General features: G+C 41.0%; 2 protein-coding genes across 3 annotated transcripts in view; one reads left to right on the forward strand and one right to left on the reverse strand.

Annotated features, from left to right (window-relative positions):
• Positions 1 to 5,132, forward strand: part of jam3 (junctional adhesion molecule 3) — a 37,712-nt gene extending 32,580 nt beyond the window's left edge. The window contains exons 8-9 of the mRNA XM_062961348.1: positions 105 to 159; positions 564 to 5,132. Of these exons, the coding sequence (XP_062817418.1) occupies positions 105 to 159; positions 564 to 599 (91 nt within the window). The 3' untranslated portion in view covers positions 600 to 5,132. The remainder of the gene's footprint in view (positions 1 to 104; positions 160 to 563) is intronic.
• Positions 5,133 to 6,458: 1,326 nt separating this feature from the next.
• ncapd3 (non-SMC condensin II complex subunit D3) overlaps positions 6,459 to 27,490 on the reverse strand; it is a 29,543-nt gene continuing 8,511 nt past the window's right edge. For both annotated transcript variants that reach the window (XM_062961344.1, XM_008119530.3), the window contains 25 exons: positions 26,770 to 27,022; positions 26,266 to 26,331; positions 25,829 to 25,909; positions 24,326 to 24,399; positions 22,708 to 22,842; positions 21,470 to 21,690; positions 20,114 to 20,305; positions 19,908 to 20,005; positions 19,669 to 19,784; positions 19,170 to 19,277; positions 18,871 to 18,985; positions 18,667 to 18,774; positions 18,294 to 18,532; positions 17,844 to 17,923; positions 14,994 to 15,131; positions 13,797 to 13,930; positions 13,407 to 13,606; positions 13,023 to 13,133; positions 12,199 to 12,375; positions 11,066 to 11,223; positions 10,773 to 10,891; positions 10,573 to 10,650; positions 9,032 to 9,106; positions 8,875 to 8,935; positions 6,459 to 7,561 (listed from right to left, as the gene is read on the reverse strand). In XM_062961344.1, the coding sequence (XP_062817414.1) occupies positions 7,450 to 7,561; positions 8,875 to 8,935; positions 9,032 to 9,106; positions 10,573 to 10,650; positions 10,773 to 10,891; positions 11,066 to 11,223; positions 12,199 to 12,375; positions 13,023 to 13,133; positions 13,407 to 13,606; positions 13,797 to 13,930; positions 14,994 to 15,131; positions 17,844 to 17,923; positions 18,294 to 18,532; positions 18,667 to 18,774; positions 18,871 to 18,985; positions 19,170 to 19,277; positions 19,669 to 19,784; positions 19,908 to 20,005; positions 20,114 to 20,305; positions 21,470 to 21,690; positions 22,708 to 22,842; positions 24,326 to 24,399; positions 25,829 to 25,909; positions 26,266 to 26,331; positions 26,770 to 27,022 (3,249 nt within the window). In that variant the 3' untranslated portion in view covers positions 6,459 to 7,449. The remainder of the gene's footprint in view (positions 7,562 to 8,874; positions 8,936 to 9,031; positions 9,107 to 10,572; positions 10,651 to 10,772; positions 10,892 to 11,065; positions 11,224 to 12,198; positions 12,376 to 13,022; positions 13,134 to 13,406; positions 13,607 to 13,796; positions 13,931 to 14,993; positions 15,132 to 17,843; positions 17,924 to 18,293; positions 18,533 to 18,666; positions 18,775 to 18,870; positions 18,986 to 19,169; positions 19,278 to 19,668; positions 19,785 to 19,907; positions 20,006 to 20,113; positions 20,306 to 21,469; positions 21,691 to 22,707; positions 22,843 to 24,325; positions 24,400 to 25,828; positions 25,910 to 26,265; positions 26,332 to 26,769; positions 27,023 to 27,490) is intronic.

Consider the following 27,490-nt stretch of genomic DNA (forward strand, 5'->3'; position numbering starts at 1 on the left):
GGCATATTCTGAAAAAGGACCAAATTGTCATTGGGAGCTTAGGCACCCACAACCCGATTAACACATTTCTCACTTCTACTAAACATGGTCTTCCTTCATTTCAGCTACAAGACTCCAACCAAACCTGATGGCGTGAATTACATCCGCACAGATGAAGAGGTAAGTTGATCCCATCCTGGGAGTTGTAGTTTTGCAAGGCCTTTAGCCTTGAGAATTGGTGCATCGCCAAACTATAACTGCCAGTATTCCATAGTATTACTCCATGGCAACTAAAGTGCTGTCAAACTGCATTGATTCTACAGTATCAATGCACCAAATGTCAGGGGGGAAAAAAGCAATTTGGTCAGCTCTTGAGGACAACATTCTATGGGGATATATATGGCGTTTTTAGACACCCCATACTTTACACTGGCATTAGAGACAAAAGTACGAATACGATTCTGACCAAAAAAAAACAAAAAACAGCTTTCAGTTCATCTTGGGTCAAGCAGATGGGAAGAGTACAAAGAGAGAGTCATGGAAAAGAAAAATCTGACCCATATTTTTCTGTGCCTCCATTCCAGGGTGACTTTAGGCACAAGTCCTCCTTTGTGATATGAAGCGGCGGAGGACATTTGCAGTTTGCTCACCGGCGAGAAAAGGAGCCGTGTGTGGAAGCACTCTTTCTTCTGGAACTCTTTTAAGCAAGAGCAGATGATGGACTTGGTGCACGTGGGACGCAGCCGGCGGGCGGAAAGGACCACTACGCACACGCTTGTGCGCAACTCGGTTTTACTACTTCTATTTTTTTTTTCCTTTTTGGCCAAAGTTGAGCATCAATTTTTAACAACCAAACTGGTCTCTTCTTCCTTGAGGAGGTATCCTGTAGATCACCATGATCTCCGAGATTTATTTTTCGCCTTTGGCCGGAGAAAGCAATTCTGCAAAAGAACATCAGTAACTTCTTCCGGGGACTCTTATGAGTCTTCCTTGCAAAAGGTTGGAGGACTACTTTTTGCGGTCGTTTACAAAAGGGGCTATCTAAATTCAATAGGGGAAAAAACAGTCTTAGAAACAGATGTTCTTATTTTGCCTTCCTTCCTTTCTTCCTACCTTCCTTCCTTCCTATGTGTTACAATGCTACAACCTGCCAGCAAAAAGTCTAGTAGCCCTGTCTTATGGCCCATTTGAGATGACCAGTCCAGCAATAGCATTAAAAGTGGACTTACAGGCATAAAGCCCTAGAAGATACCTTCACCCCTCAAAAACCCCACTCTAATGACCTATCCTTGCCGTGCTGCCTTCTTTGTAGCAGTAGGCAACACATGACAGAATGAATATGTCACAAGCAGAGTTTAAAGTTCTAGGAGCAAGTCACTTTTGGTGGACCACAACTCTCTTCTGGTCTAATTTAATTGGTAGCAGCCATACTGGTTGGGAGTCAGTGTGTAACCTCCAAAAAAGTAACTTCTCAAAGCCCAGACAGAGTAATTGTTTTTGTTGAGTATCTTCATAATTTAGGCATTTGGTGGCAAAGCTAACTTCAAACTTGAACTTTCCAATATGACAGCGTTCTTCCTTCATCTGCATAGACTTGCCCACAGCTCTTAGGAAATGCCCAAGAATTGGGAGAGCAAGGCACAAATTCCCTCTTTTTAGTTTATTGCCAGTAGCCGCTCTCTAAAAAGGATGAGCTTGATTCATTTCTTTCCTTTGCATCCCTGTCCGCAAACAGCATCTAATCTGCTTTAAGCACTTGCTCCTTTCCGTGCCGGTCTACGCTTCCCAATGTCTCCCCAATCTGGGTGATTCCCAAAAACCAAACCCTTCTGATATACAGGGCAAATATTCCAACGTGTTACTGGGACCGAAGGTCGGGCTTTTCTACTCTTCCCCGTTCCTTGTTTTATAAAATCCTGCATCCAATTTCTTCTTTGCAAAGATATATTTTGATTACTTAAAAAAAACATAGTGGTTAATGTTTCTATTTAAAGTGTAAATAAGGTTGGTTGGCCAAACAGTGTTAAGTAACAATGCAGATATTTTTAAAACTTTTTTTTGTTAAATGTTTGGTGGTTTTGCTTAATGATGTTGGGCAAGGCTTCTGGTGCTGAATCAAACCATATCAGTATTGTGAGCAGCGCCAAAGACACAGAACTGTAGAAATAAGCAAGAAAGCATTTCTTTCCTTGATGGGGGAATATAATGAGGTGGGATGAAGAGGAGATGGGTGAAAAATTTGTAACCTGCAGTAGAAGGAATTCTATGGTCCCACCTACACTGCAGTATAATGCAGTTTTAAAATGCATTATATCGTCAGTGTAGACTCATATAATGCAGCTTAACTGCAGTGAACTGCATTATAAGTCCACACTGACCATATAATGCAGTTTCAAACTGCATTATAGGTTAGTATAGATGTGTCATATTTTTGCTCTTTTTTGAGAAAGATAATGGCCAGGATTGAAAGTATTAGACCATCCGCATTGCAGAATTATCAGAGTTTGACACTACTTTAACTATTATAGCTCCTGGCATTTGTAGTTTGATGTAGCACTAGGGCTCCCTGACAGAGAAGGAGAAATAGCTTACAAAACTACAGAGCCTTGTGCCATGGCAGTTAATCTGGTATCAAACTGCTACAACTCTGCAGTGTGGATACAGTGTGTTGTTGAAGGCGTTCAGGGCCGGAATCACTGGGTTACTGTGAGTTTTCCGGGCTTTATGGCTATGTTCCAGAAGCATTCTCTCCTGATGTTTTGCCCACATCTATGGCAGGCATCCTCAAGAGCTTGTCTCTGAAGGTGCCTCACAACCTCTGAGGATGCCTGCCATAGATGTGGGTGAAATGTCAGGCGAGAATGTTTCTGGAACATGGTCATACAGCCTGGAAAACTCACAAGAACATAAAGTGGATACAGTGTGGAAGGCTCTCACCGATATGTCATAATAAACTGTCTTTGTGGTTGCTTAAACGTTTACGATAGGCCATGATATTTATGTATATCTTCACATCTAAGGTAGCCATTTAAGCCCTTGGATGTGTCTTTCAGATCCTGGCCAAGACAAACACAAATCCAAAGAGAATGATCCAGTGTGATAAAATTTTACTATGTCTACAGCAAGATAGCATTCTCCTCTTCCTCTCCTACCTCCTTTTTAATGTGTATTTGCTTCCTCCTTATAAAAACAAATGCAAACTAGAGGGTGATACAGGACTTCTTACTACATCTTTTTTTAATGTGCAGCTTTTTTCCTTTTGGAATACCAATGGCGGCTACCAACCCATTTGGTTGTGAGCAGGTCAATTCCATTATTTCTTTCTTTCTTTTTTCCCCCATGTGTGATTTACCCTAAAAGTGTTAAATATGGTGCCATTCAGTGAAAGGTACCAAGAACAATTCTTTGCTGTGATGAAAAGAGAGTGTGGTTCTTCTTCTTTTTTTTAAAAAAATGCATAGTATCCTCTTTCCCTTTTTTAGTGATTGTGTTTTTCAATTACAGATTTAACCGTCTTAACTTTGGATGCAGACCGTACTTTTTTTCTCCTGTTCTTGTTGTTACATTTTGCATTTTCTTTTTTTATTGTGTTTCTTCTTCTTTGTGTTTCTGTATTAATCTGCCTTGGAATATCCAGCAAACTGTTGTCGTCAAGGGATTTTTTTTAAAAAAAAGAGGGTTGAGAGGAGATGTCATTGGTGCATTTCATTTCATTTATATACAAGGCGCTCAATCCCTTTTCTTTCAAGGTGGCGACTATAAAAGGGGAATACGAACCAATGCGTTACACTGCCGCCATTTTTATTTTGACTGTGGCTACCTCTTATTTGACCAAAGTTGACTCTATCCACTGCCAAAACATTTTCCTCCCCATATACCTTAATTCCGGTTGGAACCATTGCCTGCAGAATCGAAAACCGTTTCCCTTTTTTGCCTTAGCTCTTTTCCCATTGTACCTGGACAGAGGAAAGGCTTGAAAGATTGCCATTTTAAAAATGGACCAGCACCATTCACCTTAATAGCGTATCCGCCACGATTAATCTGGATTAAGAGCCATGTCTTGCAACCTGGAAGCTGCAGTTCTGCAAAGGGATCCAGATCTATTGGAAAACTCGGTTCAACCTCCTTGCAAAATTGGGGATATAATGGGAACAATTTGAGACTTCGGTTGACTTTCACGGGAATCAAATAGAAGGTTGTCAGTTAACCAAGACCAAGTGGCTTCTTTCCTTTGTAGGAAGGGGGAAAAGGGTAGAATTTTTAATAGCACCATTATAAGATTATAGGGAGATGATCTGTTTTCAACTCCTCCTTCTCTGTTGTGGAATAAGATAGCATCACAGGGAACAGAACTAGATTGCGTTGAGTTCCTTATGTCACCTACGCAAGGAACATATTATTATACAGGTATGCATTAAAAAGAATAAAATTAAGTCTTTTCCCATTTGCATTCTGGAGGGATTATCTTCAACTCTGTCTTCTTTTGTATCAGGTATTATTATGACCATCTTACAGATGGTAAGGTAGGCTTTTATCATTTTAGATTCATTTTAATGCCTACTTCCCGATAGCACTTGACGTGCATTAAATCATTGCTTCCAAAACAAAATTGCAGTTATAGTCATCTATTTGACCTGCTAGTTTATTACATGCAGTTGTTTTTTCAGAGGAAGAGTAGAAGCTGTGACCCTACCTCCTGCTGTTCCAAATTGCTAACAGTCCACCACTGAGTTAGTTCAATCTATGCAATGATTTTGGAAGGGCTCTTCCTCATATCTGTTGCCTTGTACGCCTGCATTTAATATGAAACAAGACCTACAGTCTGAAGGAACCAAGAGCTTCCGTAGTATTTATACCACTAGCATTGACTAGACCCAAGTCATATTGGTTAAATGGTTTGTGTGTTGCAGAGACGGGTGCTTTCAGATCTCTTCCTTAAAATGCTGCTGCTCCATTCTACTTTGAAAGTCAACCCATACATCCCTCCCCCCAAAAAGATATTTCTTTGGGGTGGTTGAAAATGCACCAGTGGCATCTCTTAACACGATGGGGGCATTGGCTCCCGATATGTTTCACAGAACTCATTGTAAATATTTGACCAATTTGTACTAATGTATTGCATTTAACTTTGCCAAGAATGTTTTACACAAACATTGTCAGTTGTGCGAGCCGTTCTTTCGGTGGAGGAGGGAGGGTTCTGTGAAACAAGGAACATACAGAGATACTGTGGGGCCAGGCCAAAAGTTGCGATTACCATTGTACTGGTTCAAGGGCTGTGTTCTTGGGACTCGTTCTGCAAGGCTCTAATGAGAGCAAGGGTTCCCATTTAGTGTTTGAAAGCCAGATTGGCATGAAAATGAAAGCAGAAATCCTTTTTGGTCTTGCTGTTATCCTAAGAGTCTGAGCTCATGCTCAAGGCTGTAACATAACTTGAAAACTGTTATGTGAAAAGCTGACTTCACACAGACAGAATGCTGAAAAACTCAAAGCTAACATCACAAAGAGAACTTCAATGTTGCCAGGTAACCTTTTGCTAGACCTTAACAAGCCCAGGTTCTGTTTAAATTCAGGGATGGGCTTCATCATGACTGAATCTTCTCTCCTTTGAATCCTGGTGCAGCCTGTCCTTCCTTCGACAGATATGAAGGACTTTTAAAAAAGAGATGCCCAAACAAAATAGCTGGATTTAAAGTATGCTCCACATTACGGATTATATAACCCACGTAAACGTGTCAGGTAAGTCTTATCAGTTACAGATGGGGAACATCTACATGAATCCAGTGAGTTTGTTGCATATATATGTACATAATTATATTATCTTGGAGTTGGGATCCAAGTACAGTAGAGTCTCACTTATCCAACACTCGCTTATCCAACGTTCTGGATTATCCAACACATATTTGTAGTCAATGTTTTCAATACATCGTGATATTTTGGTGCTAAATTCGTAAATACAGTAATTACTACATAGCATTACTGTGTATTGAATTGCTTTTTCTTTCAAATTTGTTGTATAACATGATGTTTTGGTGCTTAATTTGTAAAATCATAACCTAATTTGATGTTTAATAGGCTTTTCCTTAATCTCTCCTTATTATCCAACATATTCGCTTATCCAACGTTCTGCCGGCCCGTTTACGTTGGATAAGTGAGACTCTATTGTATAAATGATTTTTACACACAATGTGCATGAAACAAAGTTTGCATATACTGTAGCTTGCACACCAGGAGGAACACTGGGTGTATACTTACGTTTCGCTCTGTGGAGCGCGTCCTATTTTTTGAAACCCGTCTCTATGACCTTGAGTTAGAGAGCTTCCTGTAAACAAGATGCTTACAATTCCATTAGAAGCCTTGGCTGAAAGAAAAATTCTTCGGTTTCTTATCCTTGCCCACAAAGGAAATGAAAGCATTCAAGAAGAGAGAAGCAAACGCCAAAAGCAAAATATGAACTTTCATTCAAAGCAAGGAACTAGGCATAAAATCACTAAGAACGTTTATTGTGTACATAGTTGTAAGAGCCAGGCTTTAGGGCATATTCCAGAACTGGAAAAAATAAATGAAGTCTAGAACAGTTCTGCATATGCACAAGTCTGCCATGTTACAATTTGACCAAAGATCCACAAAATGTTCCTTCACTGGCCATGTTCGGCACAATGCTTTGAAACTTTGTATGTGGAACATGGCATTGAGGATACGTTTATTTTCCACCAAGGCAGCAAGGACTATAATATGCACACTAATATCTCCTGTAAGACTGGCATACTCTTTTTTTTGTTTCCCCCTAAGCTCCCAGCTCTAAATCCAGAACATTTCCTGTTTCTTTGGAATTGATTTTTTTAAGGGTGGAAGGGAGCTGCAGGTGAAAGATTTAAGTCCCAAAAGCAAAAAATAAAATAAAAAAATGGACGGACAGATGCTCATCTGTTGAAACAGACTCTTCGGATATGAATTTTGTTTTTATGAGGCTAATTGGGGAGATAGACAGGATGCATTGGTAGGAATCATGGGACTCAAGATACTGTTTTGGAAAGAAATAGAGGAATATAGTTTCAGTTCTTCCCAACACATTGTAGTTTTCGGACTGAAAGAATTCATCCATGGATTTATTCAACCACCTCATCCCAGAGATACAAATTGAGCTTGTGAACTGTATTTGATAAAAGTATAATTTAGTTCTTCCGGGATTATTTTATCTACTTAATTCTCTATGCAAAAAACAAGCGACAGCATCCAGGCCATGGCCTGTTTACCATCTTGACGGATACAGTGATGATATATTTGCACAAACCATTTCAAAATACGTATTTACAATATAAATGTTTCAAAAGAGAACGGCATAACCATAATTTACAAAAAACAGCTTTTAGACACGATTTAAACTGCTTGTGAATACAACTGTGTGGAGAAAGGAGATAACTATGATTATTCTTCTGTACAAGACGAGGCTTTCTGAGGAGGCATGGGCCATCATTTTGTTGGGTTCAGAGGAGTTCTGCGGCTGGACCTTCTTAATCCTCCACTTGTAGGGAGGCTTTCCCGCCCCGGAGAGGTGACTTTCCATGTTGGAGGCTGTGACGATCTGCAGGAGCAAGTTTAAAAAAGTGTTTGGACACAGAATTCAAGAGTATGGACATTCAGAGCCATTATTGCTCTAAAATAAATGGCTTGAGTTAACTGCATGACCCAAATTTGTAAAAACTGGAGAGACCATAAAACAGTGAAGGCAGTTTTTGAATGGAAGATTCTTCATACAAAATCCTGCAATCACTTCAGTGGGCAAAGGGACCTCTTCCTCATGTGAACTAACTTAACCATTTCAGCATGTAGAAGTCAAGAAGTTTTCTAGATTTTCTGAAGGATAATATTGACCTACATGAATTTGAGGATATTAAGTAATTACTTTTTAATCTTTAAATACTGTGAATTTTAATTACTTAGGAGTACATACATCCAACATTGTCTGGGTGTTGGAGGGGCTACTGCCCGCCTGTTTTCTCCCTTCTCCAGCTCTGAGAAGGACAAACTCTCAATATCTCCATGGCAACACTCTGTGGCTTTTTCTTTCCTTCCCCCATTTCCCTCATCCATCTTCTTTGCTCCTTTCCTCTTTTCCCCCCTCACATACATTCATCCTCTTCTCTTTTCCTTCTTCTCCTTTTCTTTCTCTTCCCTTTTTTTCCTTCCCTCTTCCCATACCTTTCCCCCTTTCCTTTCTCTTGCTTCTTTCTCTTTTTCTTTCTTCACTTCCCTCCCTCCCTTTCTTTTCCCCTTCCTTTCCTCCCTCCCTTCCCTTCATATACATGTCATCTAGCAACAGCTAATCTGCTTCACTTCCCATTATTTCGGTATCCAAATGCCCTGTGCAGCAGTCACATCTTTCTACAGAAAAAAGATTTTGTTTTGCATATAAAACATGTTTTTTTCCTCTGCCCAGTAATTCCCTAGCAACATGTGATGTTTGAATACAGAAGAGACGCTGGTGAGAAAAACTCATTTTTCAGAGAAAAATGATAGTAATAATGATTTCTCCTTGCATACAAGGACAAAACAGAAGAGAATTTAAGTCCTTCCTTCTGCCAGGAGTAAACAGTGTATTGCAGACAGGGAATGTAATTCATCTGCAGGCACCAAGATCTAATGTTAATGCAGCAATTTGTGAAAGCCTAGATCCAAATCTGGAGTCTACATTTCTTCTTAGACTCTTGGGTTTCAGTCTCACTGAAAAAAGGAAGATGTTGCAGGCCCATGAATGCCACCTTCAGCTCCTCAGAGGAAGGGCAGAAGAAAGATGTAGCAAATAAATTAAAAATAGTTACGTGACTGGCACTGAATTTGACAGGAACTGATTTGGTCGGCAGGATGGTTGCTGGCCAGGACATTCGTGATACTCACGGCTTATCAGGTGACGGCAAACAGACAATCTCTCTCTGCGAATCCTGAGCACCTTGTTTGTCTACAGGAGGAAAGGCACAAAAATGAACATGTTTTAGTTGTCCCATTTATAGTTTTACATATGTATGGAGGAGGAGTGGGAACATCAAAAACTTACCTTTCACTGAAGCCGGTGTGTTCGCCAGGCTGATGTAGCTGACTCCAGTCCCAAAGGTCATGTTGTTAATTGACTCTGGAAAACACACAGACTGGAGAGATTAGTGCAGGCTAGCTTAGGTGAGTCGGGCAATTCATCTCCCCCCTGCCAGGTCTCTCAAATGTTTTTTTCTCTGAAACAGAGGAGTGAGCAGCACCCTCACCCTCTTTTTTACACCCCCAAAACTTCACAGTTGATAACAGCTATTGTCTGCACTACCAGAATTGTGAGTGTTTTCCCACCATGCTTCCCTTTCTGTCTGTTCAGGAAGGGAAGTGGATTTTTTATCTTGAAGGGACAGAAGAAGAAGAGCCTAGGACTTAGATTTTGGTAGCAACTGCCATGGAAAATTATGCAACCATTGGACGCTACTCACTCTAAACCATCAAGACAAAGGACAGTGGAAGTAGCCTGGTCCAGAAAACACTCCAGAAGCCAAGGTGCAACTTACTCGCTGTGAATTGTCTTAACTGTTTTTAATTGCAGAAGGAATGACAACAGAACAGACAGGGAAACTGTTCTTTCGTTTAAGGACAAGGGAACCAAGAGCTCAATACTGGCCAGTTCAGGCAGCAGTAATGTGGCGTACAGCTTGTGTCTCTGTGATGAAGGAAAGATGGAATTTTAATCCTTGGCCCACTCAGGGATTAACAGCTTCCCTCCCTCCCTCTTGTTCCTTAGCATATGTCACTTAAGTGGAACATCAGCACAAGCCTCAGGGCAGACAGGAAGGCACTATTTTCCTCGCAGTGGCATCCCAAGCTTTTCTGCAAAGCGGACGAGGGAATTGTAAGGGCATCTGGTGTTAACATCAAATCTTTTGACTTGACTGAGGGAAAGGGTGGCAACCCATCTTAGTGGCAACTCTACTGGGTAGGTTTGCTTACTGGAGAACTTGTATTTTTCTTTCTGCTGCCTTAAATGTTCTGTATACTCATTGGAAAAGGCTGGACTAAGAGGTCTTTGGAAAGAACCCTGCTCTTCAAAGAAGGGAGACTACCATGCATTTAATTATCAGAATATAGTCTTGAGCTAAAGTTTAAGACTATTTTGACTAGAAGAGATGGATGAGATGACCAGGACAGGGGTGAATTTTCCATTTTGGAAGTCTTTAAAACAGAGATAGGATGCCTCTCTCTTAGCAGTATTTTAGGAATATATTCCAACACGGCAGAGATTTGGACGAGAAGGCCCTTGCGGTACCTCTTAATGTTATAATTCTATAGTAACTAATACATCTTCTGCCAACCTAGCAGTTCGAAAACATGCCAATGTGAGTAGATCAATAGGTACCGCTCGGGCGGGAAGGTAACGGCGCTCCATGCAGTCATGCCGGCCACATGACCTTGGAGGTGTCTATGGACAACTCCGGCTCTTCGGCTTAGAAATGGAGATGAGCACCAAACCCCAGAGTCGGTCACGACTGGACTTAACGTCAGGGGAAACCTTTACCTTACCTTAACTAATACATTCTTGAACATATGCCTGTTTCATAAACTTACTCTCTGGAGTGCTGATTGCTCGGGCTTGTATCGGAATACTTGATCTAGAAGACTGTTGATTTAGACTGCAGAAAGATGCTGGAAGCAAAAAAAAAAGAAAAGAAAGAAGGGGAGAAAAAGAAGCTTGAAATGCAGTGACTGATGGTAGAACTGGTGGCTTTTTCAGAAAACTCTTTTTGAGGTGGGGAGGTGGCGCTTACCTTTACTGTTCTCTGGAGAGTCAGGCCTCAGCCCCAGACTTCTACTGCGCTGTGTGTTAGCATTCTCCGCCGCCTTTTTTGCAGAATTAAGGATGGCAAAGATATTGAGGGACATACTCCTACAAAAAAGCAGAACAGGGCAGAAAAGATTGGAGGAAGTTCAGTCACTGCTTCAGGGCTGGGAAAGCGGTGTGCTCCAAATGTCTTAGAGTCTGAACTACATCAACGACTGTTGGTGGTGCAAGACAGACCCAAACTGAACTGAAAAGGGCCAAATCTGTCAAATGTCATACCTGTGCCTTCGTTTCAGAATGCCTGGTCTGGGTGTAGTAAGCACAAATGGAGCTGAAGCAGGAGGGGATCCCAAAGAGGATGAACGTCTTGCGGTGGCTGGAGAACTCATTGGATTTGGATCAATGAAAGGAAGTACAGCTCTCTCTGAATTGGGAGACTGCAATTGAAAGGAGAAAGCAGTGGCATGCTTACTCTTCATACTGCAGAGAACCTATATCATTGAGCTTGCAGTGACTCAGCAATGCACACCACTATTATTCTCATTTACAAACAGTTAAAATTGTGTGTAAACAGATGATGGCCATGTTAGGTCATAGCAGATGACCGTGTTAAGAAGCTTTTATCCTATAATCCAGAGGATTTGAATACAAAAGTATCCAGAGTTTAGGTCTCAGGAGTATTGGTTTTTATAGGCTGGTTTAGTCAACAATGTTCTGTCTTAGGATAATTGTAAGGATACTAGTTGTGGGAGGGATGGAAGGATGGTGCAGCATGAAGAACACCATCAGAGAATTTCCGGCATGAAATGAGTCAAAGCAGCTTTTAAAGCCAACAGAGTCTGTAGTATGAAAAGCTCTCTATCATGCACCCAGGGAATGTAACATGTAGCCAAATATATCCCAGCCAGCTTTATCAGAGTCTCAGCAGCCATCCCTCTTCCCCTCCAATACACTGGCTTCCAGCTCCATCAGATTATGACAAGATTATCATTTCCAGAGCTGAGAAGAATTACTTATCTGGGACTTGCCCAGCTATTTTTTGTTATTGTTACTGCATACAATCACAAATCTTCAAAAAACAAAACAATCAAACCCTGCAGCCATATTAGCCACAGGCTATTGTGGAAACCTAGCAGTTCGAAAACATGCAAATGTGAGTAAATAGGTACCGCTCCGGCGGGAAGGTAACGGCGCTCCATGCAGTCATGCCGGCCACATGACCTTGGAGGTGTCTACGGACAACGCCGGCTCTTCGGCTTAGAAATGGAGATGAGCACCAACCCACAGAGTTGGTCACGACTGGACTTAACGTCAGAGGAAAACCTTTACCTACCTTTTATTGTGGAAAGGATTGGTCCGTTGGCAAAGTGGATTGGTACAAAATGGGTAGTGATTTCAGAAGATGTCCTTACCTGGCCTGCTGCCCGAGCGTTCAAGGCTTCCATGGCCCTGGGCATTTCCTGGCCTTCCTCAGACTCCGTCTGCAGCTGCTCCTCGTACTTCTTCATGTCATACTCTAACTCAGCCGCCAGCTGCTTGTCCATGGCAAAGAACTCCTTGACCTCATTTTTGTAGTCTTTCATCACCTCCTAGAAGATTCAACCGAGTCGGATTTGGTTAAGAAAGGACATGTTGGGTCTCTGTCAACTTTCAAGCCAAAGGCCTTGCACAGATCAAAAGTGTCCAATGGCAAATTGACTCTAAAGAATTAGCAATGAACACAATATGGAAGATAGGACAACACAAGCACAGTAGGAAGAGCCAGGGTTCAGGTGAAGGATTGTTCCTGGCTTTCACAGTTTACTTGCACTAAAGGAGCAGGAAGCATTACCCTAACCCCCTAGGCCTATGGAACGCCCTCCCAAACGAAATTAGACAGGCTCCCTCCCTCCTGTCTTTCCGAAAGAGAACGAAAACGTGGTTATGGGACCAGGCATTTGAGCATGAGTAGCAGCAGAAATGAGATATGAATATATGACTCACTGACAGACCCCACCTGGACATGAAAAGTGCCTTAAATGTATATTTAAATGTATAATTATGTATGTTTTTAATGTTTACTCTTAAATTTATTGTAATTTTTAATCTTGATGGATTTTTAAATCTGATGTAAACTGTTTTTTGATGTATATGTTTAGATTGTAAGCCGCCCTGAGTCCCCTGATGGGTGAGAAGGGTGGGGTAGAAGTGATGTAATAAATAAATAAATAAATAAATAAATAAATAAATAAATTACCCGCAGGTAGCTCATTAGCTCTCGCAGTACAGGAAGCCTGTTTTGCTCCAACAAGGTCTTCAATGAAGTGATGATCGGGATGGTGTTTTCTATAAAGTGCTTCTTTTGAACCTATGGAAGAAATCAAAAGGATAGGGAAATGGACTCAGGTGAAGAAGAGTGCTCTGTTCCACATAAGAGGGATGTTTAGTGTGCTAATAAGGGGGGAAAGGAGCATTGCGACATTGCTTCTCCCCATGAAAGCAACAAAGCACCGGGCAGTTTGGGAGGAACAACCACCCATTCCTAGATAAGGCTTCCATCACTGAAGAAGCACCTGCAATACATGTTCGGTTCCAGCACTCAGTTACTTGCTGTATACAGTTTTGGAGCTGCAATACTCACCTGCGATATGAGTTTCTTCTGTGCCACCTGCATGACCGCATTAGCCATGGCCAGCTCATCCTCATCAGGTTGGAGGTCATCCTCTGGTCTGGATCTCATAGCTGACAACTTAATTTCCTTGCAGCTCAGGATCTCAAAGGTGTCTGAGAGCAACTCGTTGGCCTCCATGTCAAGAGGGAGGACCCCATCAACAAAGCAGGCTAAGGGGAACAACAGAAAGAGAACGAGAAAGGCTCGTATGTCACCCCAAAGTGTTTCAGTTAGGAGTGACTAAAGTAGCCCTTATCACATATTTAAGCCTAGGGAAGGATTTCCCAGTTGTAGCAGAGATAGGAAAAGGAAACCACGTCTGCTTTCCACACCTTATTATATCCAAAGACAACGGCTTACCTAAGACATTCAGGCTGATTTTCGAGGTGATGTTGAATCTCTGCTCATCGGTAAAATGCTCAAGCAGAAACTTATAAATCTGCATCCGCTTTTCCTTGTTGGCTTTGCCCTTCAGAGAAAACCGATCCTTCTCCCTGGATCAAGTGAAGACAAATTACAGGAAATAGCTGACATGCAAACACAACCATCTTCTGGGTCCTTTCAGTGTTTGAAAAAGTTGGGTTTATGATAACAATGTTGCTAACGGCTGCAAGGTTATTAATAGCAAGAAATTGGAAAGGGGGTGGAAATTAAAAAATAAGATTGGTACAAGGAAATTTGGAAATTACCAATAAATGATAAATTAACATGTAATTTAAATGTTAAAAAAGGCCTAAGGAAGAAAAATTATTTTGAAAGTATATGGAAGAAATTTATTGAAGAAACATTAAGGAGAGAAGATGGGAATCAACCCCCACCAGAAGAAATGAGGTTCTGGTTGGACTATAAAGAAATGGACTCCGGTGATGGGGAACACAACGGGTAGAACACTGGGGGAAGGAAAAGATTTAATTATATGAATTGCAAAGATTTTTCTTTTCTTTGTAACAAAATGAATAGCAATGTAATAAAAATTATTTTTTAAAAAAGAAAAAGTTAGGTTTAGAAGGGTCTAGGGCACATGTCAAATGCCTGGCCCACTGGCCGAATCTGGCTGCCACGTCATTTAGTGCGGTCCACAAGGTTTTCAATGCCAGGGCACTATAGTTAGATTTGTACAGTCTTACAATCACAAATGTCCCTTTGAAGGCAACCCCTAGTGAAAATGAGTTTGACATTCTTGATTTAGTGGATTAGTATATATTTGCTTTCTCAAGGAAAATAAAGGGAAGATAGTGCTGTAATACATTCAGTTCTTAACTATAAAGGAGAAAGAGGCTGACAATTGCTGCCAAGGTTCATCATGATAGACATTTCCTATTAAATGTCTATGCTGGCAACAACTATAAACATGAATGGCATCAATGACCTTCACCAGATCAAGACACTTTCCAGGTATTGTTGGACTACAAGACCAATCAGCTCTAGTTGGCATAAGTGAGTTGTGAGCTATGCTGGGGACAACAGCACATCATAAAAACCACATCATATCCGTGCAAGGAAGTCCTGCTCACCATGACATGCAAACACCCTGTTTTTAAGTGAAAATTCACACACCGTTCACTCTGAGGGAATCTGTTGTACTTTTCATGTTTCTCATAACTGTTGAAGTGGAATATGCATTCGATGAAGTGCTGGGAGAACATGGCTGGATTCCTCTTGAGCAGGAGGTGAGCCAGACAGAATGTGGCCAAGCTGTGCCAGAGACAAAAGAAAGGAAAACCCTTCAGAAAGGGGAGCTCACTTCGCAACATGCTTTATAAACATGGGCCACATTCTGGGAGGTGCAAGGGCTTGGCTCCACCTATGATCTCCTCCAAAGTGGGCAGACAGCAGCAAATCCACCTCTGACTCTGTCTTCCCAGTGTGAGGAAAAAGGAAATGAGTTAATTGGGAAACAGTGAAGGTGGTAAAATTATCCCTCATTAAGTTATTATCACAATGTAATATAGATACACCTCTACTAATTATGTAACCGGTTGTCTATAATTAGCAACTCCTGAACTACTTTTTCCTCTTTTGCACCGATCACACTAATAGAGGTTTGATTTTTTTCTTGAAGCACAACTAAGGCAATGACTGACAGCAACATACTTGAAAATTAGTTATATCATTTACAGCTTGAACTTTGCATATGGCCAGAGGAAACCTCTCATGTTCCAACACCTTTCAGACTAGAGCCTTGTTCAGAAACTAGACTGTTTAAGAAACATACAGTCTATTTTTATGCTACTCCTTCACCCAGGACTCATTGGAGAAGCTTACAGGGCCTTCCTGCAAGTTAGCTTCGCATTATAATTCAATATAATTAAAGAGAAAAAACAACTCAATTGTACAGTAAACACGGATGGTAATTACAGTGTTAGTGATAATTAACTAGCAGTCACGCATGCTGGCAAGACCTTATTAAGAGATCTGGTCTTTCTGGGATGAGTTTCAGCTTGGAATCTACGGTGACTGGGAGCATTTAATCGAAAAATTGGCTGCATTCATTCAGAAACATGTTTCCTTGGGGCAAAAAAAAACTCCATATTCTGTGCCTGATATACTTTAACCCTTCACTGTCTTGTGGTTCTGAATGCAACCCAATGCACCACATATATTGCCAACAACCTATTTATATATGCTGCCAAACACAGATTGCAAATATAAACAGCAAGCAATCAGAGGAAGGAATCTATATTGGAAGGAAAGAAGATAATAGGGGTTAAAGTCTCCCTTTTGCTCTATGGTAGGGTCCAGTCTGGATCAGAATCTCTGAGCTTAGTGTAAAAGGTTTGCTACTATGGAAGATGCACACACAGGCCCTGTGCTCTCATACCCATGTACTATCTGGCTGCAAAAAATATCTTAGACCAAGATGTCCCAAATGAACAAGAACAGATTGCCCTCTGTATACAATACGCATCCCTTAAACAGTAAGGAGTGGTTTAAGCCCACTTCTTCAAATCCTGCAGGTTTTATCGCCATGCAACAAGCCATCTAAATGAAGAAAATCTGCAACAAACTGCTATAAGATCTGATTGGTGGAAAGGGATAGACAAGCAGAGGGCAATATGGATCAGCAGCCCAGATGTGCTGTCAATTGCAAACTTATGTTACAATTAATGCCTGGGATAGTAGTAGATTTACGAGGAGAGCTTAGGAAGAGCCGTATTTTCATCTGCCATCTCAAAAGAGTCTCAAACATTCACTGGATCCGATTGTGAGCAGTTTGAACAGCTAGCTTCAAAGATTAGCATAACATTGTTTGCTCTGAAATGTGTAAATCAGAGTCTCGCCTGGTTCAGTCAGTATCTGTTCATACCCTGTTTTCAGTATGTGGCAGGTTTTAAAGAGCCAGAGAATTCTTTATCAAGTGAGAACACAGCCTAAATTGACACACAGGTTTAATATGTATTAACCTCTTGTTATGCCACCAAGAGGTTTTTGTCCCTTCGGGTTACAAAATTCATACTTGTGGACTCATACAATCAATTAAGATTTCTTCAACTGCTGGACAGCCCTGATATAAAGCAACAAACACAGAAGTGTCTTTTACATACACATTCAGTTTATGAAAATCACACTACTGCCTAGAGGGAAAAAAATGTGGATAAGATGATGCAAGACTTCCATCTGCTGGAAGGATGAGGGAAAATATCACCCCAACATCATTACCATCTTTATAAAGGATAGATTGTCTCTTTTGAAACATAATACCTTTTTTGGCTGGCTCCAAGCTCATCTTTTTCTGGAATTTGTCTCAAATAAGTGTCCATGGGTTAGAACTAAAAATGCAGGAATCTGCCTTGTATTGGACAGCCTGTGTTATATCCATTCCAATTATTAGTCTAGGATTGTCAGCGCTTTCCAGCAGCAGGTTTTTTTTCCTAGTCCTATTTGGAGATCTCCTGATATTTCCTAATGGTTTCCCATTTCTGTATTAACCAGATCCAACTCTGCTTAGCTTTTGAAGTCAAGATGAGATTGACTATTTTTAAGGTGGGAACGGAACACAAAAGCTAAGGATTTTCTAAAAGCACTCATGAGAAAATGCAAGGCTCTCACTTAGAGTTAGCTTTCCACACCTCTAAAATTACTTAACTCAAAGCAAGAAACTATTTAGAGTTAAACCATTTTCTCCTAGGAACAGGAGGGAAGAAGTAAATAGGTTAAGTTTCTGGAGAAATCTGACTAATCTTGTGTTTTTTAAGACAAAGCATGGCGGCTCTTATTCTTTGGATGATGAGAATCTGCTGCAGGAGAGACCATGGACGCTTTATGAAAAAAATCATGTCCCCGTCCCCTCCCCCCCCCCCCCCCCCCCAACATTTGAAGCTGCTTTCTAGATCAGCCAGCAAAAGACTTAGCTAAACACCTCTGCTTCATGTAAAATTTTGCTGGTCCAGGGAGCTGCTTCTTTACCTGGCAATGTCCTCATTTGGGTCCACCAAAACACTGACAAATCTGAAGAAGAGGGATTCTTTCCATTTCACAAACTCCTCCTATAACAAAACAAGAAAACAAATATGTTGTGGTTATGACTTAAAGATACCTAAAACAGCCACAAGTTCCCATGAAAAAACACACAATGCATGCATAAATCTGCCAACACCCAATGTAAATCTTCAACTTTCCCTTGTTTGTAGCGACTCAAGATATGTGTTATGGTCACGTATTGCATGTTCAATATATGCCAAACAAGGGCAATAACACTCCAAATGCTGAATCTCATGCCAACGAAAACATGACGTTGTTTTCCAGTACCTCAAAGTAAAGATCAGCCATATTTCAGCCAAATCCCAGAACCAGAACTGGCATGTCCCAATGAGGGCCACTCATTTTAAGGCCTCAGTGTCCATCTGCTTCACTCACCTGCAAGAGGTTGGTAAGGAGGATGAGTGTCTGTTTCCGAATGAAAGGCTCCGGGTCCTTTAAGCAGACTGAGATGTCAGGGATGTATCTATCCACCATAGTAGTGTAGCGGATGCAGAGGTCACACATCACAATGACGACATTGTTGCGAATGGCCACGTCCTGGGACACCTCGAGTTCCCGTGCCAGTGCAGCAATGCATCTCTTTGCCAGGTCCTCATGCTGCAGACAAAGCTTACCTGTCACAGAGAAAGAGAGAGGGTAGGGTTTGAACTGACCTGTTGGTGGACTCCAGATAGGAGAAAATTTATTCATATTTATTAAATTATTGAAGGAATGGAAAGAAAGCACACGGCAAGGGGAGAGTTCCTACCTAGAGTAACAAACGCATGTGCGCGGACAACAGAAGGCATCACAGAACCTCTGAACTGGGACATTGGCAGAGAGGAGGGAATATCTTCACTGTCCACAGAGCTGGACACTAGGAAATATTACACTGGATGTTAGGACAATATCATTGAAGTAAGCACATTTCCAATGTATAAAACAGCAAGCCAAAGGAACAAATTGACCTTACACTGGGCTATGACGTCAGGACTGGCTAGAATGGACTGTATCATCAAGAAAATTCGTTTCTCCACTCTGGCTGGGCAGAGTTGGGCTGCTTCTCCCAGGGTGAAGAGATATCTCACCTGCCAATAAGATAAAACACCTTCATCAAAAAGGAAAGAACATTCATTTGTTTAGGGAGGGGAGAACATGTCCAAGGTTTCCAACTCTCTGCTATCTCTTGTTTTGTCTGCAGGCTTGTGTTAGAATTAACAGACAAGAAAATTTAAGATTCAACAGGAACAGACTCTGAGTGGCTTTACTTACTAAGACTTCCTCCTTCAGCTGCTCTGCTCCATCTTCTTGAAGAACGATTCTTGAGATGTAGGATTCACATACGGACACCAGATCACCAAATATATTGTTTAATTGCTCCTGTTCAAACAGGAAATCATAGAATAATAAAGTTGGAAGAGACCTCATGGGCCTTCTAGTCCACCCCCTGCATATTTGATGCAAAATCTGCAAACAGAGTTTCTTCCCTTCCTATGCCATGTAAAACATATCCAAAGCCAAACATCCATCTATGGCAGCTAGGAAGCTCCCTTCATTACCTGCCCAGCAAGATTGGCATTGGGTTAGTTTAAGAATCATATCTTGAGAATGAAAAGCCTCAGCCTCGGGCTAACTGATCTGGTCTTACAGTGAAGCTACAAAACAACAATAGATGTACGACAGGAGCAAGGGCTTATTTCTGCAGATGCTATCTCTAAAAGGGAAAGCACCTATAAATAAAAGTGTAAGACAATGGTCTTCCAAGACTCACCTGAGCTTCCTTTGGCTCATCAGTCGAAGCAAGGCAAAGTTTCTGCACAGCCTCAACTGCGGGACTGATCACCTCCAGAGGACATTGGAAATCGTGTAACCATTGCTTGATTTCACCTTAAAAAAGGAAGCGAGAGATCCAGCATGAGCTGCTGCTGGAGACAACAGGTTTTCAGGAGTTCAGTTTGGCTTAGATAGTTCCCGAAAAGCAAGCAACAAAGCTTCTCAAGGGGCACTTACTCATCAGCCTGCTTTGGATGCTGCTAGGCAGATGCTTTGCAATACTCCCAATTACACACAGGATGTGTATCACCATTTCCGAACTGGTTTCAAGATTCCTAGAAAACCGAGAAGCAAATGAAGTTAGAAATCAGCTGAAATGAAGGAAACTCTACCCTGTGAGTGATGTAGAGAACCTCTGCGCTTTTGTGAAAGGTCACACTTGCCTGTCGAGACTGTCCCAGGCCTCAATTATTTTGGAGAAGTCCAGTTTGGGTGAGGAGCCAGCCACCTTGGCCAGCAGCATCCAAGCAGGCACAGCATGATCGGTTTCCGTGTGGGAAATGACACTGTTCACAAAGGAGGAAGAGACTTTCCCCTGCTTGGACCAAATGTGGAATGCTTTATTGAAGTAGCGGCTGAAAGAAAGGACAAAACACATAGTCCTTGCTACAGCTAGACTAAATGACAAGCTTCAGATTTAATTAAATTATGAGATATTTTATGCTGACGTGCATTTTTAAGTAGTTTGTACAGAGAGCATTTTACAACTGTTTCTGTGGCTCCTGATCCTTTCATGCTCCAGGAGCAGAAATTCACCTTTTAAGACGTTTGCAGTGTAGCTTAATGGACAATAACTATCATTAGAATGCTTATGAAGATTGAGATTTGAATCTGTTAGTTTATCCTCATGACAGTAGATTATTCAGGTACAATAAAACCATGATTAGGTGTTGATGTGCAAAATATACAAAACAAAATGGAAAGGGCAGGAATGGCCCTGCCCATGGGCATATATAATACTAGGAGAGTGTGGGCAGGGCCTCCACCAAAATGTTTCACTCTAAAAGCTCTAGAATGTTGAAATTGCTGCGCATGCAAACAGAAATCCGTATGTGTACATTTCACAAACTACCCAAAGGAGAAACAGAATAAAATATACAGTAGAGTCTCACTTATCCAAAGTTCTGTATTATCCAAGGCAGTCTGCCTTTTAGTAGTCAATGTTTTTGTAGTAAATGTTGCAATGTTTTGGTGCTAAATTCGTAAATACAGTAATTACTACATAACATTACTGTGTATTGAACTGCTTTTTCTGTCAATTTTTTGTAAAACATGATGTTTTGGTGCTTAATTTGTAAAATCATAATGTAATTTTATGTTTAATAGGCTTTTTTCTTAATCCCCCCTTATTATCCAAGATTTTCGCTTATCCAAGGTTCTGCCGGCCCATTTGTCTTGGATAAGTGAGACTCTACTGTATAGATAAAACACATCATAAAAACACACCAAACACAGGGTATAAAATCAACATATAGCAGTAACAGAATGCAAATTCAACTGTCCATGCTTTGGAAAATACTCCAAATACTCACACACACACACACACACAAGTAAATCTTGATTTTGCCATTTTATACAAAGGACACCATGTTACTGTGCTATTGCATATAAGGAGACCTGGACATCCAAGGATTTCGGTATTCATAGAGGGTCCAGGAAACCAACTACAGTGGATACTACGGTATTAAACATATAGGATTATGAGAACTCTAAATACACTCAGAGGCTGCAGCTCCTACCTGAGTTCTTGACTCTCTTTGGTGAGTAGTGTAAGGAGATCCCAGGCCAGCCCTTGGCTTTCGTTCTGTGGAGTGAATCTGTTCCGGGGCTTGATGGGCTGCAGCAAGACCTGGTCGAGGCACTCTAGGGCCCTCTCCTGCACAGAGGTCTCACAGTCCATGATGACAGGGATGACCCCCTTTAGCCAGGCCTTCTGAATCAGAGCATTCTCCGGCTGGGACTGAAATAGAGAGGGGCTCTTTAAAGGGCTCAATCGAAGGCAGCATGGGTTCATGCACCATAACCACCTCGATGGGACTACTGGCCAAGCAGGGACTTGAACCATGGTTTCCAGTCATACTCAAAGCACTCCTCCACACTGATTCAGAACATAACCCAAAAGTCTATCACATAACTGGTATTTTAACAGAATTTTGACATGATTTTTTTAAAATCCTAAGGTGCATTTTAAGCACAAAGAAAGAAAAAAACTGAAAGATAAAACCAAAAACAGTGAATCGTGAAATAAGTTACATTTTGAACACTCATAGACAACATGAAGACACTAATTTTGCACAAAAGGGAATACTTTCTAAGCTATGACAATGGGGCGGAAAGTTTAAAAGCAAATGCTCAAGCCCAGGTTATTTTTAGTATAAAAACTGCGTTGACAGGTTCTTTTTGAACAAAAAAATCTTTGCCTGGAATAGCTGAAGAAGCACCATCCTCCATTTCAACTGTCCTCCTGCCCAATATCTGGAAGAGCCTCCCAAGGAAGGTGGTCTTTTACAAAGGCTGGTTTGTTGCAGCATACTCCCCATCCACTCCCATTTTTATTTTGAGTGACCTAAAGAGGTTTCTCCAGTTTTTGGCACACTCAACATGTTTTCTGTTTCTAGTTAGTAAACTCCTTGGCATACTAATCAAGTGAGTTGTAAGTCTAGTTTTAAAAGTTAAGGATTTTAGTTCTGACTCCTGGGATGTTTGTGGTTAAGACGGAGGGAGGGAGGAGCCAGTGCAACACATGAACCACCCTTGCACATTGTCCATACAGTGCCTATCATGGCCTGCCTTCTAGTATTTTATGAATGCAAACGTCAAAAAAAAAAACTTCCTGGAAACATGGTCTGCTTGTATTAATATAAATGTCTACCCATGTTCATAGTATATGCATCCTCTTCTCTACTCTACTTTTTTCTCCTTTATCATTATCATTTTAATCATACTAAAAAACCCCAATAAATAAGTCTTTTCTCACCAGTAAGAGATCTGTTATTGATTGCAGGGCTTGCTTCCTTACAGAGACAGCAGGATCCCGACACCGATCCTGTAGCGTAGCCAAGTCTTCAGTGGTGCATGGAGTCACCTGATATTTCAAGATGCTCATCAGCACCTAGGGAGAAGCCAAATCACAACGTTCAACATGGCAAAGAACAGATCTGTTGTGTTTTTTCAAATCATTTTGGACCTATGGCAACCCTAAAGCAAAGAACTGTCTTGGCATGATTTGTTCAGAAGAGGTTTGTCATGGCCTTCCTCAGATGCTGGAAGAGTGAGACTTGCCCAAGATCACCAAGTGGTTTCATGATTAAGCAGGGATTGAAACCTTGGCTATCAGAATGATGCTGCATCAAAAACATAAAAAGACCCCAGCCTTCTGAGATAGGGAATGATCAAGTAAGGATAGAGTGATATATAGTCACTGCAGAAACATCTGCAATTCTTAAGAACAAGAAATATTCTTGTGGCACATGAGAAGGATGACCATGACAAGGGTGCTCTCAGTGACATATATTATTTCCATTGGGAAAGTCTGTGACAGATTATCTGTCCATGAGTGATGAGAATGTTATTTTAAAGACAGAAATTGTTTGTGGCACACTTCTACAGAAACACGTGGGGATTCAGTTCAAACAGCATATATGTAGCTCTGCAGCCAGATAGGCATCGATTCATTACCTTTCTACACAAATACATTATGCCACTATAAATATTCTACACAAGAGAGTTTGAATGTTAAGAAATGATTTATGAAAGCGTACATATTTCATTACATCGTAATAAATCTCTCAGCAAGAGATCAAGTATTTGCCCAACTGAAGGTCACTTTTCATAGCCATTCATTATATGATGCCACTTCCAGGGACAGGGATTCTCTCTCAGTCATTATCAGTACCAATCTGGAACAATTTTAATCATTTATATTTATAGCATCCAAAAGGCTTTGGTGCGTGTGTGTTATGTGAATTTATATTTTCAGAAGAAGAGGAGGGACTAAAGACACTTTTGTAAGATGGAACCACAGCCAAATGGAACAACATTTGCTTTATGTGGAGGAAGGCACAAGTTCTATCTCTACCACGCTGTGATTTCCCCCCATAAATCTATTTAGACAGGTGATGGGAACTGACTGCATCTGTGAAGTTATACTTGACTTGGTGAGAGCCTTATATCTCACCGTTCTGCCAACACTGGGATTCAAAATGGACCACAATAAGACAAATTAAAATACCTAAAAGCAAAACATGAAGAATCAGAATAAAGTATATGACAGTATACTAAGAACACTGATGCTGTGCATGAAGTCCCCAGTCAGTGAGCAAAAAACTGCCTTTTCTCAATTGCTATATGGGGGAAAAGGCCTTTCAGGAGGAAGCTCAAGATTCTCAAGCCATTCTTTGTACTGGAGGGAGAGACAGTGATGGAGAAACAGTAGTGAAAAATATCATTTGAGGCTTGCATTCATACGGACTTTCACCGCTGAGTGCCCCTGTTCTAAACAGTAGCTCCAAAAGTATAAACATAAATATTTTTAAAGTGTTACTTCTCAAGAATGTGCACAGTTGATGAGAAAACCAAAGCCACAAGAAACATACCTGGAGGGCAGATTTTCTAACATTTATCTTTTCATCGCCAGCCCTTAGCCTCAGCATGCCCATGATCTCCTTTCCTGTTTGGTGAGAGGGAGGAGTTGAAGGAAGTGAATTCTCAGATGAACATCACAAAAACGTAGGATGCTAAGTCTCCAAAGTGTATCTTATGCATTAAGAACATTGACATATCAACACTTTAAACTAAAAAACATGAAAGGGATTATAATGTATACAGCATGTACATTTCAGCATGTGCATTTGGGTAATCAAACCAGGCATACATAGCTCCAGGATTAGGATTTTTATTGAACCCTGTAATGAAGTACAAATTTTGGTATACAGATGTTATGTTTAATTGTGTGTTTGTGTTTTAAAAGGGTAAGTATTACAGTTATTGCATCTCAGCACTCAGAGGCTGGTTGCCATGGAGAAGTAGGCGGAGTCAACCGCCGTTTAGTTGAAGAAGTGCAGAGTTTAAAAAAAGAGAGACAGTCTGTGCTCTGATGAGGCACAGGGAAGATTGATCCTAGGTTGATGGGATCAAGGGGACTCAATTGTACATTTTGAGTCAGTTTAAAATAAGTGTGGTGACTTATTTAATATAATCTGTGTCCTGGTAAGGAACAGAGAATCTGTGATAGCATATCACAGGGGTGACTGTGGTATAAAAGTGGCAGAGGAATAGGGTTTAACTGTAATTGTAATTGTAGCAGTATGGTGCAACATCGCTGCCTTGCAGCATTTTAATTTTTGTATACTTTTTATCATGTTTTAATTGTCTTGTTTTATAGTATATTTGTTGCTGGCCCTCGTGGCAGAATGTAAGCCGCTCTGAGTCCCCTCGGGGAGAAGGGCGGGGTATAAATGCATGTAATAAATAAATAAATAATAAATACCTTAGGTAAAAGAAGTGATACTTTAGAAAGTTGATTCATCTTATTCTAGAATTGTAACTGTTAACAAGAATACCTCTACGTGAGAAACAATATTGTAACCACTAAGCTCTGTGCCTGAATAAACGTATTGTTCTTCCAACATCTAAGCCTCTGTCGCATATATTCTGAACCAAGTTACGCTACCATCTAAAGTGAATAAAAAGAAAGAAGTAAAAGTAAAAGGGCTCCTCCCTGAGTCTTTGGTGGTTGCATCTTTCCAAATTGGTGGCAGTCATTATTATTTACAAATTTGGGGCAGCGGGTGGGATAAAAAGATTCCCCCTGCCTGAAAGAACCTTAGTCGTTCGTAGATCCCTTCACAAACCCAAACAACCCAAGACGATTCACATCATGTTTTCAATGAGCCTCATTTTTCTAGTGACTAGAGGAATTGGGATTAGCTTCTTTGGAGATGCCAATATATTCAGAACATTACCCAGAGCTATAAAACAGGTTAGCATCATCATTGTTATGTTCCATGCTGCAACTGGGAAGAAGAAGAGCAAGAGAGATCAAGGCAGAGAATATGCAAAAAGAAAGGAAAAAACAAATCATGTCTCCTGCTACATACCATTACACTCAGAGGAGTCGCGTTCAGTTACTTCGATGGTTTTGAATGTTGGGAAAGTCTTCATGGGATGGATGGAGGGATCTTGAAAAACAAAAAAGGAACCACAATTTACAGAAGGACAACAAAAGCCATTCACTCATTTTAAAAATAGGTCACCCACAAATTAACCTTTCAGGGGATAATCTCAAAGAACCTAAAGGAAACAATAAGGCCCAGCTATGCTGACTGGCATCACAGACAGACTAAGGCTGCCAGAAGAAAATGATGCTATGGTGGCCTCATGACACAGAGTTTCCAAGAAAAAGGCAGAAACTAGGAGACAATCTTCACATTTTCTTTCCAGGACAGAGTTTTCCTAACAGGTTCAAAGCAGATGCAGACTTCCCTGGAAAACTAAAAACAACCATCTGAAAAGTAGCAGGGTCAAGCATGTTTACCTCCTGTACTGGTTAGGAATGTTCCAACATGTGTGTTTGTATCCATGACTGTGGAAACACATGTACCTGAGGATAGACGGGAAAAGAGCAAACACCATTTAGTAACCTAAGGAAGCTTTACACAAACTGTACATCTGAAGAGCTATTGTGAAACTGGTGATAACAAAACCAGGGCTATCAACTTATGTGAATGAAAGCATGCATGCTGCTCCTCACTACAGATGTACTAAACCATGTCCATATGGGACATGCAGTTGACCAGGCTCTATATATCCCAGGAACAGCCTCGTCTCAAGGAAAGGTGAAGACAAGTTCTCTCACTCCTCTCTATAACATTACTATGGAGTAGATAGGGGCTCTATTTACACTGCCATGTAATGTAGTTCAATGCAGTTAAACAGGATAATATGGCAGTGTATTTGAATCCAGGAGCTGCCAGTTCAACGTTTCACTGAGATCACGAGGATTAATAATATATCTCAATTGTTTTCCCATGATACTTACTGCCTTGCAACAGCTCCTGTATGCATTCAGTATTGGATGTAGCATTTGCTTCCAGACACTGAGCAAATCCTGAGAGGGCTTTGCTGCGAACAGCGGGCGCTTTGTCCGAGCACCGACCAAAAATCATGACTTGCACCAGGAATTTGTGCTTCATGAACTTCTGTTGTTCCTCAGACAAAGTGACGTCTGGCTCACGCTCTGGGAGATCCAATAGGGCCAAGGCAGCATCGATAGCAAATACCCTGTAGGAGATCTGATGGAGATGAATGCAGCATTGTCAGATCACTTAGAATGGGGTGGCCAACATCATGGAGGTCAAGAGCCAATTCCCACCCTTTACCTCCCTCTGTGGGCTGCACACCTCTCGACAGAAGTCCAAATACCTCGATTTTCTTCTACAGTCTATTTCAAAATGATGTGACATCACTTCCTTCTGCCATTTTGAGAGGGAATGTAGAGGAAAATGGAACTATCTGGAGTAGTAAAGTGTTCTGGGATGCTTCTGGAGCTTTAGGTCATTTTGCATATTTTCATGAATTTGAGAAAACTTTCTGCTAGTTTGAGTAGAGGGGGATAAGCATTGAAGAATCATGCCAATTTTTAGAAACAGGGAGGTGCTGAAAGTGGTAGAAGCCTTCAGGGGTCAGGGCACAACATAGTCAAATACATCTATAAAATTACATACAGTATTAAAAATAGTTAAAATGCAACTATAAAAGCA

Source organism: Anolis carolinensis, unplaced genomic scaffold, assembly GCF_035594765.1.
Source record: "Anolis carolinensis isolate JA03-04 unplaced genomic scaffold, rAnoCar3.1.pri scaffold_8, whole genome shotgun sequence".
NCBI lineage: Eukaryota > Metazoa > Chordata > Lepidosauria > Squamata > Dactyloidae > Anolis > Anolis carolinensis.